This window comes from Atta colombica, unplaced genomic scaffold, assembly GCF_001594045.1.
Source record: "Atta colombica isolate Treedump-2 unplaced genomic scaffold, Acol1.0 scaffold35, whole genome shotgun sequence".
NCBI classification, from domain to species: domain Eukaryota; kingdom Metazoa; phylum Arthropoda; class Insecta; order Hymenoptera; family Formicidae; genus Atta; species Atta colombica.
Window position 1 is genome coordinate 393,028 of NW_017259459.1, and position 21,425 is coordinate 414,452.

Genomic DNA, 21,425 nt, shown 5'->3' on the forward strand with positions numbered 1-21,425 from the left:
GCAAATAATAAAAATCAATATGAAATATCATTCATGTTGTTGAGGACTATAATGAAAATTTAAACATCTAGAATATTTAATTCTTTAAGATCCAACATTATACTTTAATTTTAAGTGAGGCTTAAAATTCTCTTCTATTCTGTCTATTGGCTTTAAAAAAAGAAGGATAAATTTTTAAGTTTCGCTTAAATAACTTAAAATAAAATAATTTAATAAGTCGAATTTCAATAAAAAAATTATTTACGCAATAACATTGATATTTTAACATAAAATATATTTTCCAATTTTTTATAAATTTTTTAATTTAATGAAAAACTAAAAAGAATCAAAGAATAGATATATAAAATTAAAAAGATGATAATTATTTTAACAAAATAATGACACGTATGTATATCACCTGATTACAACTAATCATATTTTATTCATATTAATATTGTGATACACAAATTAGTAACATAGTAGAGATATAATTCTGGTGAATTATAAATTTAATCTAATTCGTACGTTTATTTATTAAAACAATATCGATTAATTCGCTATAAATATTAATCAATTACGTGGACATTACGCACATAATGTACAGTTAAATATCTAATAATAAGTGCGTAAAATGAGTAATACTTGTCTGTCGAAGTGTGACCCAAGGATAGATAACCGTTTAACAATAATCTATAATTGTACAATTTTAAACCTTTATCAAAAACTATTATTTGGAATGACAAATGCAAATGCTTTATAACTAATTTTTTTTTTTTTAATATTGTTTTGCTGTTATATTTTAATTCGTAAATTTCATTTTATGTTTATAAATTATTAATAAATAATTAACTATTAAAATTTTCATTGTAAATTAAATTTTAGATCTTTGCTGATACAAGCAAAAAATTACAATTTCTTCGAACGCCTAAAAATGGGTACTCTGCAGCAGCAGTCAATCTTACAAGGTCAACACACAGGAAGGAATCAGAAGAAAGATTTAGTGCACGAATTGTTCAGTCATGCAGCAAAATCCCATCCAAATCAAATTGCGATATATTATGAAGGTAAGACTTTTCTCGATATAAAATATAATAAAAAATACATCAAAGAAGTGGTCTAAAGTATGATTATAATAGAAGTTTAACTAATCAGTTGTATTAAATAATGTTTATAATGCGAAATTTTGCGCATTGTATGCGAAAGAAAATCTATATATATCTAAACATTGTTGGACACTCGATACAGATGACACCGGACAGGAATATAAACTATCTTTTAAAGAATTGGATAACATCACTAATCAGTTGGCACGAGCTTTACAAAAGTACGAAAAATTCGAAACTACTTCTCAGTCTCTAATAGCTGTCTGCATGAAACCGTCGCATCGACTTCCAACTATATTACTTAGTATTCTAAAGGCAGGAATGGCTTATCTACCTTTGGACGTGGAATTTCCCATGTCTAGAGTGAAACACATTCTCGAGGAAGCGCAACCATTAATAATACTGGTTGAGGAAGGAGGTAAATTTTTGTTTCTACAGAATGCAAATATTTCAAAACAAATATAAAAAGTTTAATATTATTATTCAGTGCCTAAATTAGATATAAATTTTATATAATTTTTTTAATACTATTTTTCAATTATTAGTCTACTTTTTATTTTTATTTCATAATTTATTTTTTATGTAATTTTATTACTGAATTTACCTAAAAGAGAAGAATCATTTAAGTGAAGCAGACTAATGTTTTATAAGTAATCTTCATTAAAATCAAATTTCAGCAATATCATATTTTTAATCCCAAGTTATTAGAAATCTCAAAAATAATTAATTCTATATAAGTGATTCATCGTGAATCATAGTATTATCTGTAATATAATATAAACAAAAAAATAATTTACTGCTTTTTCTTTTTAAGTTGCTATGAATCTAAAGTATCTTTAAATAGCTGAATTTGAAATCTCAATTCTTTCTTTTATTTCTTTAATAAAACTTTAATGTAATTTTAAAAGTATCTAATCAAGTATATTAAGTGTGTTACATTTTCATTTTATTTAATATTTATATAACAATTTCACATAATTGATTTCAATTTGTACAAAATTTCATACAAATTTCATAACATCAAAGTCAATTCTACCAAACTTTTACATTCTTCGTTGAATTAAACATACGTAATTAAAAATAAGCGTGAGATATCTACATAATAATTCTCAATTATAACGTTGTTCTTAGCACAAGGTCGTATGTCTATATAGATCTATCATATCTATTTCTAACAAGCAGATTACTTTGATATTACTTTGAAAGTGAATAATGAATAATTTAAAAATAATTTACAGAATGCGGAAGATTTTATTATTCCTTTAGCTATAAATATACGCAAAAAAACCTTGAGTTTTTACGTTTCATTTTGATTGGATATAATTGAAGATAATAGATTTGATATTTCTTGTACTTATTTCTTCAATGTGAGAACAATTAAGTAAAAATACGATTCCACTTTTAGCGGATTTATCTATCTATGAAGGAGCTTTAATCGTAACGTATGAAAAACTTCTAAAAGATACTAAACAAGAACAAGAAAATACATTACAAACCAAGGAGGATTCGAATCAACTTGCTATCGTTCTCTATACTTCTGGAAGCACAGGAGTTCCCAAAGGTAATATTGCAATTTTGTGCAAATTATACAATAGATAACAATGCTAAAATATATTATTTAACGCGTAATAATCGTTTTTATTCATCTTAATTAACGCCAGGCGGCGAAGTAAAATTTTTCAGTGTATGGAGTTCCCGAGGATAGATTGAGAGAGAGAAGAGAAAGGAGGAGAATAAATATATTTCATTCTCACATATATCTTTTCTACATGGCAAAAGTAATCGCTCTAATTTTATTTTTTTAAATAAAATTATTAATGAGCTCCTTCATATTTAACTTACCGATCATTTCTCAAATGTATTCTAAATGTACAATATCGCAATATGTATTTAAATGTTTTTATTTCATTCGATTTCAGTCGATCGAAGATAACTTTTTAAATATCTTAAATAAGAAAATGATCTTTCATTCGAACAAGTTGATATAGGAATCGTTAAAAGAACGCGAATAAATTTTACGTATTCTGATATAAAATCTTGGGATTGTCATATAAAAATTACACTAAATCCTTCAAGCAATGCAGTGGCAATGTTTGTAATTTCTAAATTTCTCCCCGAAATATCATACAGATATGAAATTCAATATATGAAATTCCATACATTAAATCATTCAGCGTACAAAGTACTCCAATCATACTGGAGTTGCCGTTCATGATGAATGCTATCCGTAAAATGTTTTTAAAATGTCGCGATCTCATATTTTCAATGTTATGTATGACGAATAAAAACAGCTCATCTATTATAAAAGGATATTAGCTTTAATTACTACATCAATCACACAAAGAAAAAATATAAAAAAAAAATTGAAAACGATTACCTATTATATAATTTATAGTTTGAAAAAGAGCGAGAGTCATTTGTAATATACATATTTATCTTCTTAAAGGTGTGCTTATACCTCATACTACTCTATTGAATCGTCTACAATGGCAATGGAGGGAATTTCCATATGCTGACGATGAAGAACGATGTGTTTTCAAAACTTCTCTTACTTTCGTCGACAGTGTTCCCGAAATTTGGGGACCTCTTCTGCAAAGCCGTACCTTAGTAATTGTGCCGAAAAATGTAACTAAAGATCCGGAAAAGTTCATACCACTTTTAGAAAAGCATCAGGTAAAAATTCACTAACTTATCGTGTATAATTATAATACAAATTTATTTTTTAAATTATAATTTTATATAATGCAATTAACAGAAATTTTACATCAACAGTTTGAAGGTAAATTGAATGAATAGATCTTCGAACTCTATAAAATTTCTCTATAAAAATAATTTAAAATGTATAAATTCTTTTGCAATTTTTTATATTTTTTATAATTTTTTATGTGATTTATGTAAATTAATAATATAACTTAATTTGTGACAAAGAGAAATTTATGTTTTAGATACAACGTTTAGTCCTTGTGCCATCGTTGCTGCGTTCATTGCTCATGTATTTAGATTTGCGAGTGAGTATAAAAAGCTGTATTACACATGTATTACACATTTCAATACTAGTTCGAAAATGGTCAACAAATTTATTTATTGCATTTAAGCAAACCACAGAATATATGAAAAGTAATACGCTTAGATAAAAACCAATGCATTTACGATTCGGTAACTCCCAGATCAACGTGTAGATCTCGCAACTGAGAAATTCTTCTATTATATAAATCAATGTAATTATGCTCGAAAATTACGCAACGCAGATAACAAGCATTTGATTAAATATTTAATTATCATTATGTTATCGAGCTATTTATTAATAAAGAGAATAAATCATGCTAATTATCCTAAGTGAAAATAATTAAAATTTTTACGACGTTATCTTTTTTCATGGAATCTTATATTAAAATGCACCATGAACATAATTTCTATATGTTATTATTGCAACTCAAGACATCTGAGACACTGTTATACAATAAGAATTTCCTCGTAATACTTTAATATTTGTCATTACTTTGTATAGGATAATAACAATGTTCTCGGTCGCTTGAAACTCTGGATCTGTTCCGGGGAAACCTTATCGGTCGCATTGGCCGATCAATTTTTTGCCACGTTTGACAATAAGGATAAGATATTAGCTAATTTCTACGGTAGCACAGAAATCATGGGCGACGTTACATATTATTTATTAAATAAACGGGCACAATTACAAGGAATGAAGAAAGTGCCAATCGGTATGAATAATTCTTAATCGCAAATATATCATGATTTACTAACTAAGAATACATCTCTCGCCTAATATAATAACAAAGCTTAATAAAATAATAAAACAGTATTGTAAAAAATAAAATAATAAAATTGCTAAAATACAACAAAGTATTTAATTAGTTTCTAAGCTAATAATAATTATAAAAATACGCTTTTCAATGAATTATTATTATTAATAAATACATTACTAAATAATAATGAACAACATTTACACATCTTGCTATGTCTTTTGTTATAGGAAAACCGATTGACAACTGCATAATTTATCTCGTAAACAAAGATATGCGACTGGTTCCCCAGGGAGAAGTTGGAGAATTGATAGTAGCTGGAAGAAATCTTGCTGCGGGTTATATACGCGAACGAGATACACATAAATTTTTGGACAACCCTTACGCCATCGATCCAGGTGAGAAAATAAAATAACGCAAAAAGGAAATCGAATGTCGCGTCTTTCGAACTTGAAGAATTTACTGTAAATTGTCCCTTTCATAATGTCGATTTCTCTCATGGACAAAAATATAATCTTTTAGTTAGTTTAGAATTACAATTTCGATATGCATACAAGTAACATAAAAATATGCTGATTTGTTTGTAGAATATTCAAAAATCTTTCGTACGGGCGATTACGCTAAAATTGTTAAAGAGTCGATAATTTATGAAGGACGAATAGATTCGCAGATCAAGATTAGAGGTCACCGTGTCGATCTCACGGAAGTCGAAAAAGTGATCACCAGAATATCTAATATCGATAAAGTCGTGGTTCTTTGTCACAAACCTGGTGAACTATCACAGGTAAATATTTCAATATACAATATACGTGCACAAAAGGAAATGTATTTGTGATAAAAAATTCGTAAATAATAATTCTTTTAAATTTAATTTTTCCTAAACATCTAAACATCTTAGAGAATATTTAAATAATGCGTCTATCTTTTTAATCGCTTTAGATAAAAAAATCAATCTTCAATAATTTTGATAGCACGTAATCTTGCATTATAAAAAAACCGATATAATTTATCAATTGAATATTGATAAATAAATTCATAAATTGAATATTCAATTTATTTTAATAAACTATTTCATTATACAGTTTCATGACTTTTAAACATATTTCTTTGTTGGCAATTAACTTATCTACATATTCTATAAATACCGTCTTTAAATCACTAAAAATACAAAAAATATTAACATTAAATATTATTAAAAATGTTAAATTAATTTGCACGGATAAATTTTATAATTTAAATGTTTAGGCATTAGTAGCCTTCGTTACCATTATGGATGGGACAAATTTATCCAGTTTGGAAATCGAAGATTTTCTTCAAAGGACGCTTGCGCCATATATGTTACCACAAATTTTTATTGTTGATCACATACCTCTTCTAACCAATGGAAAAACGGATCGACAGACATTATTACAGAAATATGAATCATCTTACTCTAATAATGGTATGTTGAACTAATTACTTTATATCGTTTTGTTAAGTAAAATATCATATACATCGTGATATTTCTTTAAGCTATTAAGTAAAATGAAATATTAATTATTTCATTATAGTTACATTTTAATCACAAATAACTGTTTATCTTTTAAAAGTACGTATTTTTAAGTTACAATGTGAAACGTATCATGGTTCTATCAAGCAAACCAGTTTATGAATATTTATTGTCTTTCTTTCAATTTTAACATGAATCGTTACATATATTTGAGATTAGAATAACCTTTCTAATCTTTTCTATAAAATAAGTTAATTAAGTAACAAAATGTAAAAAAAAATAAAAAATAATTTATTTTGTTTCATTTTTTCATGTTTTATTTCTTACTGAGTAACTAATTTTGCATATTAGATTTGCAACAATTATGTTTGGTTAAACAGAAGAATAAGAAGATATTTTAATAACAATTTTTAATCTATAAATCTCTCTACTTTTTCATAAATAATTCAAATATACAAAATAAATTAGTTATTACATAATTTCTTTGAATTACAAATAAAGAAAGAATAATTCATTTTTTAACTCAAAAGATTTATGTTTTACTGGTTGAGCTCAAATATTTTATTTTAGAAGACGACTTTTCTACGAATTGCGATTATAGCGGCGTTCCAAATCAAGATCTTGCAAAAGCCTACATCCTCTTTCCGACTATCGCATCTGTAATCGGACGTAGTGGTCGAGTGTTGGTAACGTTACACTCGAATTTTTACGAGCTTGGTGGAAATTCCTTGAATTCCATTTATACCGTGACCAAGTTAAGAGATCAAGGTTATCAAATCAGTATTACGGATTTTATTACCGCGAAAAATTTAGCTGATGTATTAAACCGAATGAAGCTCATGTCATCTGATGAAGAACCTCTGAAAGAAATCATTGATCAAAAGCCATATGTCTTTGAATCATTAAGTGATTGCCATAAGGAGGACGCGATCGAGTAAGTTGTGCAAAATTCAATTTTAAGTTCGTAACAATCATATGTGCTTGAATCAATTAGAGGACATTTATTTAAATTTGCAGAATAATCACAGAGAGCTTTTATTCAAAAGCCGATTTGGAACAGTGGTTAATACCAGACATAACAAAGGGTGACTATCGGGAATTAATGGAAATTATGTGGGAGTTTTATGTAGAAAAAGACCTTAGTTTTGTGATAAAGTCGGCGCAGAGTAGCAAAATAATCGGAGTTGCTCTCAACTTTGATCTTTGGGATGAACCTGCAGTGGTACTAAAATCTAAATTAATGATCATTTTTGATTTTCTCGAGTATGTGGAAGGACCGATCAGAGATTGCAAATTACCAAAGAATAAAGGTCAGATAATTCACATTTCCATGATGGGGACAAACATTGATTTGAGTCCCGCGGAGAACGTGCTTGTAATGAAACACATGGAAGAATATTGTTTGCAACTCGCCAAACAAAAAGAGTACATGGGAATTTTTACCACAAATACTAGTCCGCTCACACAGGTAAACGATGAACATAATTCTTTGATAACTTAGCTGATAATATCAATAATAACAAAGAAAGTATTTGTTATAATACATAATTTTGCGAAATTCATGACTTTTATTTTTTTATGTAAACTTTAGCAACTTGGTACGGACGTACTCGGTTATGAAACAATGCAGATATATCAAGTGAATAAATACGAAACTCCCGAAGGATATAAACCTTTCGGTAAAGCTCCTGACAGTCAAGTAGTAATTTGTGCATTGAAGATGATCAACTAAAATCATTTTAATAAATATTAAATAGTGTAAGAAGATAGTATTACTTATTAAAAGTAAATGGTTGTTCCATCTTTCGAACAAACTTCAGCTCACTGTCTTACTCTCTTGTGCACTCTTTTACTTTCTTATGCTCTTATTCTTTTACTATTTTGTTTATTCAGTAGGTAAATTATCTCGTAGTTTATCTGAAGAGGGAACAACGGATCCTAAATAGTGTAAACATGAACTGCTATCTTTATCGATGCATCTAACCATTAGTAATCCATTAATTTCAAAACATTGTCATATCGCATTGTTGTTTGCTATAAATATCAATGATAAACGTATCAAAATAATTTCACGAAACAGCAACTGACCGATTATTTATATAGACTATTTGTCAAATATAACTATTGTTTTTTCATTATTGTTCCTCATTGCTTTCCATAAATCAGAAAATTTTTAAGATTATTTACTTTAGTGTAAGAAATCTATTTTATTAATATTTGTATATAAAAATGCGATATAATTTTCGAAAATTTTAATTATAAAAAATTTTCTAAATAATTTTCTTAATAATTGCATGTTATATTGTAATATTTCACCAATACAGACGCATAAATTTCAATAAAAATATTAATTAAAAATATTAATAAAATTAATTAATTAAAAATTTTAATAAAATGTAATAAAAGTTCATTGCAAATATTACAATAAATATTTTTACTAAGCTATAAATTTATTTTGTTTATTATAATCTGTTTTTAAAATGTTAGTAGTACGCTATTATTATTATTTTATCGCGATTATCTTTTTAAATAAAAAGTATTACCCGAAAAGTATTTTAAGTATAAAGTATTATAAAAAAGGAGCGATTTTATGATAAATTGTAAGTTATTTCTTAATATAATATCATTAAATTATTTAGGTTGCAGACTTATTCTTTGTCATAGTAATGTAAAATAGGAATATAATAATTATTTATTTTACTTCACATAAATAAAGTACAATAAATTTGTAATAAAAATAACACTTTAACGATTGTTAAATAAAAATATAAGTAATATAACATTAAATTAATGCATATTTTTTTAATAAACGTAATATTTTACAAATCAAATACAAATAAATTGTCTTTAAGAGCTGTTAAGGCGTACATAATATATGCATAAAATGATAGATACGTATAATATGATAATAGATATACTCACACGCAAAAAAACCGGAATACTAAATTTTTTGCACAAATTTTTAATATCTTCAAATAGCAATAACTCAGTAAAAAATCATCGTAAAGAAATGTTTAAAAAAGCCTTTTAAAGCTTGAAATCTCTATTTTCCAAATCTACTTTAAAAACAGTTATTTTCAAAAGAAATTGAGCACAAATTTTGCAAAAAATTTTGAGAATTTATGCATCTTCATTTATGTTTGTGTAATGTAAACTTCACATAATATCAATACGACCGTTTTTTCAAATACCTGGAAAGTAGAGAGATTTCAAGCTTTAAAAAATTTTTTTAAACATTTCACTACAATGATTTTTCACTAAATTATTGCTATTTGAAAATATTAAAAATTTGTGCAAAAAATTAGTGTTACGGTTTTTTGCGTATAAGTGTATTCCGTACTTACGAGAATTCAAATCCAGAATCGAAATGTTTGTAGAGTTTATTGAGAAATGTTTATTAACAACTGTTTTAATTACGAATTATATCTTAATGCGACGAACAAATGTAAAATGAAATGGCGTTTTGGGGCAATATGTCACTACTTTTGTAAGAGTAAAATACCAGTAATCATTTTCTCTAATACATAAGTTAGCACTATAAACAAATGTTTGTTGCATAATTCCGTTGTAACAGGATATCTATATTAACAAATAATTAATAAATAAACTTAAATGTTTATTTATTTCCTTAGTATTGTATTATATTAATTTATTGCTCAATTCAAAATTCTAAATAGAGAATATAGTTTTTCAATTCATTTTAATGGATTGAATTTTTATGATTACTGGGAACTTAGACTACTTGTAATACTATGTAAATATAAATAAAATAAAACAAATATTTATTTAAACGTTTCATACTTATATATTACTTTTACTTCTAAAAATGATCCTAAATGTAATTGGATAATATAATACCTAATTATTTCAGTAGATGAATTCATGGGATTGTTTGTCGAAAAATATATTTATGCTATTAAAAAACGTATCTCAAAGTTTATTTTACATGTTGTATAACTTAATCTATCAAAGTTATTACTTATATTCTTGTATTGTTTACAATATCTATATTATGTTACGAATGTTTATTTTCATCATAAAAATCATTAATAATGTGATTTTATGAATATTTCAAGAATATTTAGCGTTTGCTAGATATAATCGCGCTGCCCAGCAAACGAGAATAGATTGAAATGAATTGAAATGGATTCAGATTTTCAGAAATATTGATTCACGAATGTTAAAATGAATGCTTTACAACCCTAAATGCATTTTTATTTATTTATAGGAATTGCATGGAGCATATCTCTATGCCTTTCAATCTAAAAATAATATTACTTTTTCTGTGCACATAAATAATTGTGAATACTGTTTAATTCAAAATTTTGAATAGGAAATGCAGTTTTTCAATCCAATTGCATTCAATTGAATCTAATTGAATCCAATTGAATCCAATTAAATGTAAAAAAAGTATTCGCTATTTAAAATACGCATTCAGATAGAAAAAAATTCCAATCCATTCTCGTTTGCTGGGTGGGTAACAAACTAAACGATTATCTACACCTATTTGTCAAACGTAATGATTAATGTCTTTTCATTATTGTTCCTTCTTTTATTTTATAGATTAGCAAATTTTTAAAATTACTTTATAATATGAAAATCTATTTTTAAAGATAAAAGATTTTAAAGATAAAAGATTTAATTATAATAATTATGTTTATATTATTTATCGATTTATATTTGTCATTTGGAATATTCATGTATGAACAATTTTTTATCTGGTAATATATCGCAGTTATACATATATTGTTATAATATATTAAAGTTATAATATATTAGATGTTAAAATTTAATAGATATCCTCGATAAAATTATTTATTAATATTTATTTTTTACAAATCAAGATTGTCAAATACATAAGTGGAAGAGAGAGAGAGAGAGAGAGAGAGAGAGAGAGAGAGAGAGAATGAGTGAGTGAGTGAGAAAAAAATAAGAGCGAGTGAGAGAGAGGGAAGCAATTTAAACATAACCTCAATTTCTATCGTGGTTTGACAGCATTCGACATATTATACACTAATAATTTGCTCTAATGGATTAATAGCATTTAGTAGTATTTAGTAATAGAATTGTAGAATACCAAGAGTAAATTTTTACATATAACAAAAGTGTGTGAAGAATAACAAATACCTTAATGTATCATTATTATTGATAATTATTTATTCTTTAGTTTTTTTATTAATTATTTATTTTTGAAAGGCTCGAAAGCTCCAAATGGCACCATTAACGGATTTACTTTCTTGCAGCGTAATAGGTATAGCAATTTTATAAAAAGTTAAAACATTATATATTAGATATTATATATTAGATATTGTACATAATCAAGAATAAAAAATTGCAGAGAAAGATTGTAATGGAGATGTCTTGTGGACATGGTCATATCCAGCTGTTACAGAATCTCAGAAGACTGTAGTCACAAGAAAATGCAATTTGAAATTGGAGCATACATCTCCTCATGTATTTGTATGTGCGAGACATGGACACGATTGGTTCTATATACATTGCAGCGAGGTATTCGACTCTGACAAACTACCGAAGGTAAATATCTTAAACTTTTCTTATTAAAGATCAGATATTGTCTTATAGATTCTGTATAAATAATCTAAATATTAACTCTCATAATTGTCTCAGGTAAAACAATTTGCATTGGTTCTTTTTGCAAAGGACTTTAATCCACAAAAGTATGAAGTGCTCTCAAGGGTTCTTAGCAAGATGTATTGCAAAACTGGAAAACCTACAGAGATTTTACAGTTATACTTATCTGTATTCACAAAGGGATCATGTTCAACGCAAGAGAATGGAACATTTGTCTCTGATGATTTTAATACTCATCGTTTTGCAGCTAGCACCAATGTCAAAGAGCTGATTAAAACATTTGAATTAGAAACAATTTTGATATATACCGCTCTCTTATTAAAAAAGAAGATTGTTGTATATCATCACAGCCTGGAGCAACTTCTTAAGTGGATAAGAACATTTCCTGCGTTAATGAAACACAGGAAAGTTACTGACAACCTTTTTCCTTGGATTGATTTGGTGAACGATGAGTTAACTGAATTGAAGGCATGTATTCCATTAAAAAATACTTTTAATATATTTTTAATAGCAAGAAAATGATGATAAAATGGTGATAAATAAGATGTAATTTTTTTACTCAGAATAGACTGCAGGAGCAAAACATTATTATTATTGATATTATTACTATGTTATTGATATTATTATTATTATTATTATTATTATTATTATTATTATTATTATTATTATATGTCATTCTTAATTTCATTGCTATATATAATAATTATTATTGTTATAGAAATATTCATACTATGTGGCAGGCTGCAGTAATAGTTCAATATCGTCAAGGATAGATCTGTATGATCTGCTTGTAAATATTCCTGCTAGAGAAATTACTGTAGCACCGCATGCCAAAGGTAAGAAGAAAAAGAAAATAGTCTATTTCATTTATTTTCATATCCATATTTCTTGCAATCTTATGATGCATCATAAGATTACAATGGAAATGTCTCATGGATACGAAAAAAATATATGTTTTTTAATCTATATCTTTATTCATTTTTTTTTTCCAGAAAGTCTTACAATGACAAAAACCCACAAGGAAATAGCCTTGTTCATGGTTCAACTATGTGAAAATCAAAACTACACAGAAGCACAAGTTATATCCGAGATAAGTGACAAAACGCAAGATCTTCTAAATCAATTAACTTCATTAGCGACAGTGCAAACTCCAGATGGCAAAAGAATGATATCCGTCGAGATATTTAAAGAGAAAAACTTGGCGCCGGCTGTAGAAAGTTTTCTTATTAATTTGGCCATTGCCGAAAATCTTTTTGTGTTATAATTTTATAAGTCAAAGTCTTTAAACATGTTGAACGCGAGAATAAGAGATAAAATGTATCTATTTCTTATCTCATGTTAAGCATTCATTATTTGTTATGTTCTACCAACATTTTATGTTCATTGCTTTTGTTCCTTGAACTTTCGATATTGTTAAATATATTTATAAGAAATATTTATATAAGTAAAATTATACAATAAAATATACAACACTCTTATTTGTACAAAAAGCCTGTTTTCTGTATAATTTATAATCACATAAAAAATATCACCTTCTCCAATATGTATTAATGACTATAAATATTCTATCTTCTCAAAAATACTTATCATTTTATAATTATATTTTGGAATAATATTATTTCTATTAATAGATTCATTTTAATCTCAGTTTAATTTACTCTTTATCTGTGTTTATTATATTAGATTAGATATTATTATTAGATTAGATATTATATACTAGAAAATAAAAAATAAGCTAAATTGAGATAATCATTGATAAAAAATAGATATTAGTTGTTTGATCGTAACGTGTTAAATTTAATATTCTAAATGCATCTGATTTAATTTTTTTCCTGAAGCTGTCAAATTAAATAATATTTCTACCAATATAGATTAACTTTTGTCTTAACTTAATTTATTTATCCTTTTCTAAGAATTATTCAAACGCGATGACGCCGGTTCGTCATTATACATATATGCGTACCAATCGATTCACTATTCGTGATCCATTGAAACGATATTGCGATGCAACCAAAAAAGAGTCAACAATTAACCATAATGCAAATTGTACATACCTGATGATGTCGCCTCTGTTGTTCTCCATCGAGGATGATTCCATCGAATCTAATCACACACGGAATACCAATTAATATAAAGTAGTATCGTGTCGTAGCAGGGAACGTGATCGTCAGCAGGGAAAGGATGATCAGGTTTGTTCTTTTTAAAATTAAAGTTCTTACACGGTTCACTTTTCTCTTTTGCTCTCTAACGTAGAGAGAAAAGGACGAAAGATAAAGTACAAGAAGTTCAGCTAAAAAGAACAGATCTCGTCTTTCAAGATCTTTCACCGGCGATGATGTCATACGATATTATACGATCGAACACAATGTGTGAACGTATTATGACAAACATTCTACGCTCCGCACGGTATTTGTTCTCAGATGATCACGATCGCGAAAATGAGATACGTTTTCTGAGAAATATATACATAAATATACTCGAATGATTCGGAGCGACACGATCTGCGAGACTGCAACCGTCAATGGCGGTAATTCGAATGGAAGCGTAACTATCGAGATCTCGAAGACGCGATGCGCAGCCAATCAGCCGCCGACTTTTTGCAATCGCAAGGGGTCGTTCCGGTCGTTCGATTACTACGTGAGTCAATAGTCCATAACTAAACGTCTCGTCGCAGTAATCGCGAAAATCGTAGACACTGTTGAACCGTTGGCATGCCGAGGATAAAGCGTGAATTTAAATACAGACGGACGTGATTCGCGCGATTATTCCGCGGTAGAAGCAGTCGCTATTCGCGCGCGACTTTTTCCCGGACGTCAGATCGCTTATTGACTTGCGCATTACGAGAAGCCATCTTTTCTCGGTGGCCGCCTCTTCTATCCGGTACACGCGGTCGAGTAATACGTTGGACACGCGTAATCGCGCGCAAACGGAATTTCGAGACGTCTTTACGACGTCGCGGAGATCTCGCCGGTGTTTATGGTGTTGCTGTAATCGCAGTCGCCAGAAGGAAACATGGCGCGTTACGGACAGAGGCCCGAGAACGCCCTGAAACGGGCGAACGGTAAGTCGTGGGGTTCCGCCTGACGTCCTACACGAGTGTGACATGGCCGATGGCATCAAGTTCTATTGGCCCGCGTGGGGAAAGATAGAAAGCTCGTACCCTCTCGAGGTATTTACACGGAAAACACGAGATTGCATCCTCCGTTGCTCCCGCTCGAGAGATGATTTCGTAGCTCTTCGATTGACCCTACCGCGTTGCACAGTGTCTTGGAAAATCGGCGTGTCTTCAAGGCTGTCCGTCTCCCGGTGGAGCTGTCTGACCTCTCTCTCACGACCATATGCGTTCACATCGGACGGATCTCGTAATCATCGGGATTACGAAATGTCACGATTATGCTATTTATTCCAAAACGCATGCGACACTCTTCCGATTACACATATAATGATTTTTGCGTTTATTTAGCACATGAGATGCGTGTAAAAATTCTGAAGTCTGGAAAAAGATCTGGCCGAGCTTACTACTGTATTTTATCTTGTAAATTTTATATCCTTTAGTATTAGACATGTTGCGGATTAATTTTGTTTTCTGTTTTCTAATTTAGAAAGTAAATAAAAAAATTAATTTAGTTTCTAAACTATATCAGTTGAACTATAAGTATAAACTTTTTGAACTTAAAATGAAATAGTTGTATGTTCGATATTTAACAAAAGCAAAAAAGAAAGTGCAGGGTTTAGTCGAGGAATAAAAAGCAGGCCTAAATTTTGTTCATATTACTCTAATGAGTGTGTAGGAGTAAGAACTATGTTACCAGCATGGTGGAGCATGTGATGCGGACAAACTTCCAATGTCTCGTATTTTTTCCTGTCATTAAACCTTGTTTATTACATGTTATAAACAAAACAAACAGTTATAAATTAATTTTTATGGTTTCTCTGTTTTTATGGTTTTTTTGCAATACCTGGATATATATATATTTCACTTTAAGTCCAGAATATGTAATACAATATACATACAGTTTTGATAGATTAAAATTAATTTTAAGCTGATATTATTTTCTAAAACTTTTAAAGTGACAATAAAATCTCATTTTGAAGACTGAAATCTTACTTTTACAGATGGAAAATTATATCATTTTTTCAAGATTGGCTCAATTTTTTCATTTTTTTTTTTTTTTATTTTTTAGAGTGAGATTCTATTCAAAAGAATTTAGAAAGTACTTTCCGTATAACAAATTTTTCAAGCGCGTTAATAAGTTGCAGAATAAAGAGATTCTCGATTTTGCCTTGATTCTCAATCACAATAAAATATTTTTATATTTGATTAGTCAATTCTTACAACTGCGCTTACGCAATTATAGAATGAGCTTAGTCGCTATTCAAAATTCTTAATAATTTTTGATATCGTTATCTAATTTTTTTTTCATATAAAACCTATGCAATTATGATACCAGCATTATCTCGTTAAGAATTACCAAGTAGAGATTTGTTGTCAACATTCTATATCTTTCAACATACATTAACAATAATTTTTATAATTATATAAAAATTTATATATTATTTAAAAAATTAATTTAGTTTCTAAATTAGTTTCTGAATAATTTTCTGATAATTTTCTTCTTCTTTTTGAACAGAGTTCATAGAAGTGGGTAAACCAGCTCGAGCATTAGATACATTACAAGAAGTCTTCCGTAATAAAAAATGGACGTACAACTGGTCAGAGTCCGTCTTGGAACCTATAATGTTCAAGTATCTGGACCTCTGTGTGGAATTAAAGAAGTCACACATAGCGAAAGAAGGCTTGTTTCAATACAGAAATATGTTTCAATCTGTCAATGTTGGGAGTTTGGAGAATGTTATACGTGGTTATTTGAAAATGGCTGAAGAGAAGACTAATGCAGCACGCAAACAGAGTCAACAAGCAGTAATTGATATTGATGATCTTGATAATCTTGCCACACCTGAGAGCATCTTACTATCAGCTGTAAGCGGTGAAGATGCGCAAGACAGGAGCGATCGTACTATTTTAACACCCTGGGTGAAATTCTTGTGGGAATCATACTGCCAATGCTTGGAGTTGCTCAGAACTAATGCGCATGTAGAAACTCTTTATCATGATATCGCACGTATGGCCTTCCAGTTTTGCCTCGAGTATAATCGTAAGACTGAATTTCGTAAATTATGCGAGAAATTGCGGAAGCATCTTGAAGAGATATGTAAATTGCCTCCGCTCGTGTCGAATGTTTCTATGAATAAGGCGGAAACGCAACAGCTAAATCTAGAAACTAGATTAAATCAATTAGATTCTGCGATACAAATGGAATTGTGGCAGGAAGCCTTTAAATCTTCGGAGGACGTTCATGGTATGATGAATTTGTCGAAGAAGCTCCCTGTACCAAAAACAATGGCCAATTATTATCAGAAATTGGCTATGGTTTTCTGGAAGGCTGGCAATTATCTGTTTCACGCAGCTGCATTGTTCAAACTTTTACAACTCTCTCGAGAAATGAAAAAGAATATGTCCTCAGAGGAACAGCAGCGAATGGCCAATCGGGTATTATTGGCAACATTGTCGATACCGTTGCCATCCGCGCATCCTGAATTTGATCGATTCATAGAGACTGACAAGAGTCCGCTAGAAAAAGCTCAAAAGCTCGCGACTCTTTTAGGTCTCTCGCAACCACCAACTCGCGTCTCTCTGTTGAAGGACATTGTTCGTTTGAATGTTGTCGTTCTTGCGTCACCACAGTTGCAAGAATTATATTCGTGGTTAGAAGTGGAATTTCATCCGTTAGAACTCTGTAGCAGAGTCGATTCCGTCATTCAAACGTTACAGGTAGACGAAAACAGTCCGTTAATCCAATATATCCCAGCCTTGCAGGATGTTACACTTGTGCGTCTTGTTCATCAGATTTCTCAAGTTTATCAAACTATACAATTTTCCAGACTCCTGGAACTTGCCAAATTCACCATCGATTTTCACCTTGAACGTCTTTTGGTAGATTGCGTGCGCTATAATGACATGCAGATCAGAATAGATCACGGCAAATCATGTGTTCACTTTGGAGTGGATCTCTCGGAGGCGCAACGAGAAGATCATCCGGACGGTCCGGTATTGCAAGCAATGCCCTCCGAACAAATACGCTGCCAACTGGTAAACATGGCGACCGTGTTGCATCGTGCCATTAATGTAATAAATCCTAATAAAAAGAAATTCGAGCGCGAAAAAGTACGCAATGTGTTGGTTGCTCATTATCATGAAACTAAAATCAAGGATCATCAGAAAATATTAGGCAGGCACAAAATTATCGAGGAACGAAAGGAATACATTGAGCACATCAATACGGTCCGCGAAGAAGAAGAGATGCGCCGACAGGAGGAACTTCAGCGACAACAAATGTTGGCTGAACAGAAGCGACTGGAACAGGAACGGGAGGAACGTGAAAGAAAGCGTCAACAAAGCGAGATTCAGCAGATCAAGGATCGCCATCTCAAAGAAAAGATGCAGCAGATTTCACAGACAAGTCACGGGCAAAAGGTGCTGAAGAAACTAGATGAGGATGAAATTAAAAAACTGGACGCGGAACAAATTGCGGCGCGGGAAGCTGAAGAGTTACAGAAAGAGCGCAGAGAGATGCAACAGAAGCTCAAGTCCCAGGAGAAGAAAGTCGATTATTTGGAGCGTGCTAAACGACTCGAGGAGATTCCATTGCTGGAGAAGGCCGTGCAGGACAGGATGCAACAGGCGAAACAACTCTGGCGGCAGCAGGAGGATGAGCGAATTGCCGCAGCTATCGAAGAGAGACAGGAGGCTGTCGCGACTCAAGAGCGCTTAGCGCGTATGAAAGAGGATCACGGCATTTTCTTAGCTAAGATCTTAGCTGAGCGTAGAAACATATACACAGAAAAACTGAAGGAATTTGAGAAATTATTGAATGAGGAGCGCGTTAAGCGATTATTGAAGCGCAAAATGGAACGTAAAGCCGAGCGTAAAGCAAAATGGGAGAAGGAACGCGCAGAAGCTGCAGAACGAAGACGATTGGAAGAATTGCGTATCAAACAAGAAGAGGAAAAGAAACGTCTTGAAGAGGAAAGAGCTAAGAGAGAGGAGGAGGAGAGAATTAGACGGGCCGAAGAGGAAGCCAGAGAAGCCGAACGTATGGCTAAGCTTAAAAAACAAGCTGAGATTATTAGAGCTAAGGAAGCTGAAATTGAACGTAAATTGGAGGAAGAACGATTGAGAGATAAAGAAATGGCTTCAACATGGCGGCGTGGTTTGGATAATGATCGTGATCGCGATCGTGATCGTGATCGCGATCGTGAACGTGACCGTGATCGTGACCGTGACCGTGATCGTGACCGTGATCGCGAACGTGATCGCGATGGTCCAAAACCTTGTGAGTATAATAGATTTTCATGTTTTTTCACTAGATATTTTCGCATATACAAATATCGATAAAATTTAATTTGTATTATTTTATATTATTATTAGCGATGGAGTCATGGCGACGTAATCCTGACAAGGATTCTGATGGACTTAAAAACGACACAGATCGCTGGAGGAAACGCGATGACAAGATTGAGGATTCTTCATGGAAGAGAAGGGAATCAGAAAGGGAACCACGTCGCGATATGGACAAGTGGAGAAGAAACGATGACTCGGACCGATGGAAGAAGGATACTATGGAGAAATGGAGAAAAGATGATAACTACGATAGAGAAGATTTAAGAGATCGAGATAGGCTAGATAACCGTGGGTTCGACAAGAGAGATGATCGCGACCGTGATCGTGACCGTGACCGTGACCGTGACCGTGGAATAGATGGACGTGGAGTAAGTATTCTGCATCTTAATCTAATACATGTTACATATACTGTAAAATATTATCTATGTAGAATTTCTTCGCTTGTTGCTCTTTTCATTCACTTATATTTTATTTATTAATTATATAAATTATATTTACCTTTATTCTTTGGGTACGTATATTTTTTTAATAATATTTCTTTAATTGCAATTGCAGATACGCGAGATTTCACGTGACACGATACGCGATGATCGAGATAGAGATCGAGATCGTGATCGTGGTAGAATGTCCGACCGCCGTGGTGGTTACCGCGATCGCCGTGATGAACCAGCACGGCCAAATACTAATCAGGACTGGCGGAAACGCGACCCACCTCAAGATTCCCCAAGAGACCCACCCAAGCGCGAGTTAGTATATATAAAGAAAATTTAATAATAACATTTAATATAACAATTTAATAAAGCATAACAATCGTTATACAAATTTTATACAAATTTTGAGCGAATTTCATAAATATTCATTAAGTTTTAAACAGATTAAGCTCGATAAAATTTTAATTTAAACTTCAATTTCATTGTGTATTTCAGACGAGAGGATCGTAAAGATGACAGACTTCCGCCTAGATCTGACGAGAGAAGGCGACCATTAGAGGATGATGGTTGGTCGAAAGTTAGTCGGCGCTGACATCAAAGCCTCAGTTAATCACATGTAAAACACACACACACACACACACACACACACACACACACACACACATGTAGCTTTATATAAGTTTATTATTCTCTAAAGATATATTATGTACATGAATAGACTTTTTATCTAATACGGAAGTCTGTCCATTTTTATTATTTAGTGTGTGGCTTTATTCTTCCAGACAAGAAAGTGGGAGGGAAATAACTTTAGTGGTAGATGTATAGCGAAAATTTTAGAAACAAGATATTTTGATTAGATGTAATAGATTATATTGATTATTGTGCAAAACACAGAAATAACAGATCTACATTTGAAATATCTGATCCAATATAAATTCAAATTATTTAAGTCGTTTAGATGTTTCAAATTTACACAGATTCGCTTTTTTTTGTTTTGAATAGTTGATGATCATTCTGTTATCATAATCAAAATATCTCGTTTCAAAAAATTAGAGAAGATATAAAAATATCAATAAAATTCTCTTCTATCCTACCCATTCATTAGATTTTTTTTATATTATCCCGCATCTTATCACGCATCTTTCCTTAAGAGGAAAATGTACAACTCCTAAGGTACATTTTCTTCCCATCACACACCTACGAGCAATTATCCTTGTATATAATATATATGAAGCCATTTACGTGAAATAGATTATAAAAACGAGGATCTCGAAATAATAGAAGAACTAAAGTACGTACGAAGGTTGTACAATATTCTATGACCTGTTCACTGTTTTATTATTATATTACGTCGCGACATCATTGTAATAAATATACTCTCGAGGTGCAAACTTTTTATTGTATTTACATTTCATGATACGTTCCATGTACGATTTGCCACGGCAATGAAATTGATAAAATCGTACATTTTTTATAGAAGTAACAATCTCGAGAAATAATTGTTAAAAATATTAAATGTCTCGAAGAAAAAGCACGCCACGCTTAACTTATAAAATATTCTCTTTAACTAAATTATAGATAGTAGTGTGTGTGTGTGTGTATATATAT

General features: G+C 30.6%; 3 protein-coding genes across 3 annotated transcripts in view; all 3 read left to right on the top strand.

The window, feature by feature from the left end:
• The window catches only part of LOC108690749 (mycosubtilin synthase subunit C), a 12,280-nt gene extending 4,216 nt beyond the window's left edge, over window positions 1-8,064 (top strand). Inside the window, exons 2-13 of the mRNA XM_018198193.1 lie at window positions 862-1,043; window positions 1,225-1,500; window positions 2,488-2,643; window positions 3,529-3,755; window positions 4,028-4,090; window positions 4,591-4,801; window positions 5,074-5,241; window positions 5,431-5,627; window positions 6,089-6,284; window positions 6,903-7,266; window positions 7,350-7,800; window positions 7,924-8,064. Coding sequence (XP_018053682.1) covers window positions 911-1,043; window positions 1,225-1,500; window positions 2,488-2,643; window positions 3,529-3,755; window positions 4,028-4,090; window positions 4,591-4,801; window positions 5,074-5,241; window positions 5,431-5,627; window positions 6,089-6,284; window positions 6,903-7,266; window positions 7,350-7,800; window positions 7,924-8,064 — 2,583 coding nt within the window. The 5' untranslated portion in view covers window positions 862-910. The remainder of the gene's footprint in view (window positions 1-861; window positions 1,044-1,224; window positions 1,501-2,487; window positions 2,644-3,528; window positions 3,756-4,027; window positions 4,091-4,590; window positions 4,802-5,073; window positions 5,242-5,430; window positions 5,628-6,088; window positions 6,285-6,902; window positions 7,267-7,349; window positions 7,801-7,923) is intronic.
• A 3,448-nt stretch (window positions 8,065-11,512) lies between these two features.
• LOC108690750 (putative protein FAM45B) lies at window positions 11,513-13,283 on the top strand. The gene is made up of 5 exons (XM_018198194.1): window positions 11,513-11,583; window positions 11,671-11,867; window positions 11,961-12,392; window positions 12,643-12,760; window positions 12,917-13,283. Exons 1-5 carry the CDS (start codon window positions 11,544-11,546, stop codon window positions 13,186-13,188), a joined length of 1,059 nt encoding a protein of 352 aa, XP_018053683.1. The 5' UTR covers window positions 11,513-11,543; the 3' UTR covers window positions 13,189-13,283.
• A 1,493-nt stretch (window positions 13,284-14,776) lies between these two features.
• On the top strand, window positions 14,777-20,910 carry LOC108690753 (eukaryotic translation initiation factor 3 subunit A). The gene is made up of 5 exons (XM_018198200.1): window positions 14,777-14,985; window positions 16,556-19,318; window positions 19,414-19,754; window positions 19,942-20,132; window positions 20,313-20,910. The coding sequence occupies exons 1-5, from the start codon at window positions 14,937-14,939 to the stop codon at window positions 20,407-20,409; spliced, it is 3,441 nt and encodes a 1,146-aa protein (XP_018053689.1). The 5' UTR covers window positions 14,777-14,936; the 3' UTR covers window positions 20,410-20,910.
• Window positions 20,911-21,425: the final 515 nt, after the last annotated feature.

Bases quoted from the DNA above. Each gene is read 5' to 3' on its own strand.
- LOC108690750 (XM_018198194.1), top strand. From the start codon at position 11,544: ATGGCACCATTAACGGATTTACTTTCTTGCAGCGTAATAG. The intron at 11,868-11,960 runs GTAAATATCTTA...TAATTGTCTCAG, and splicing joins ACTCTGACAAACTACCGAAG to GTAAAACAATTTGCATTGGT. The intron at 12,393-12,642 runs GCATGTATTCCA...TTATTGTTATAG, and splicing joins ATGAGTTAACTGAATTGAAG to AAATATTCATACTATGTGGC.
- LOC108690753 (XM_018198200.1), top strand. From the start codon at position 14,937: ATGGCGCGTTACGGACAGAGGCCCGAGAACGCCCTGAAACGGGCGAAC. The intron at 14,986-16,555 runs GTAAGTCGTGGG...CTTTTTGAACAG, and splicing joins CGCCCTGAAACGGGCGAACG to AGTTCATAGAAGTGGGTAAA. The intron at 20,133-20,312 runs GTTAGTATATAT...TGTGTATTTCAG, and splicing joins AGAGACCCACCCAAGCGCGA to ACGAGAGGATCGTAAAGATG.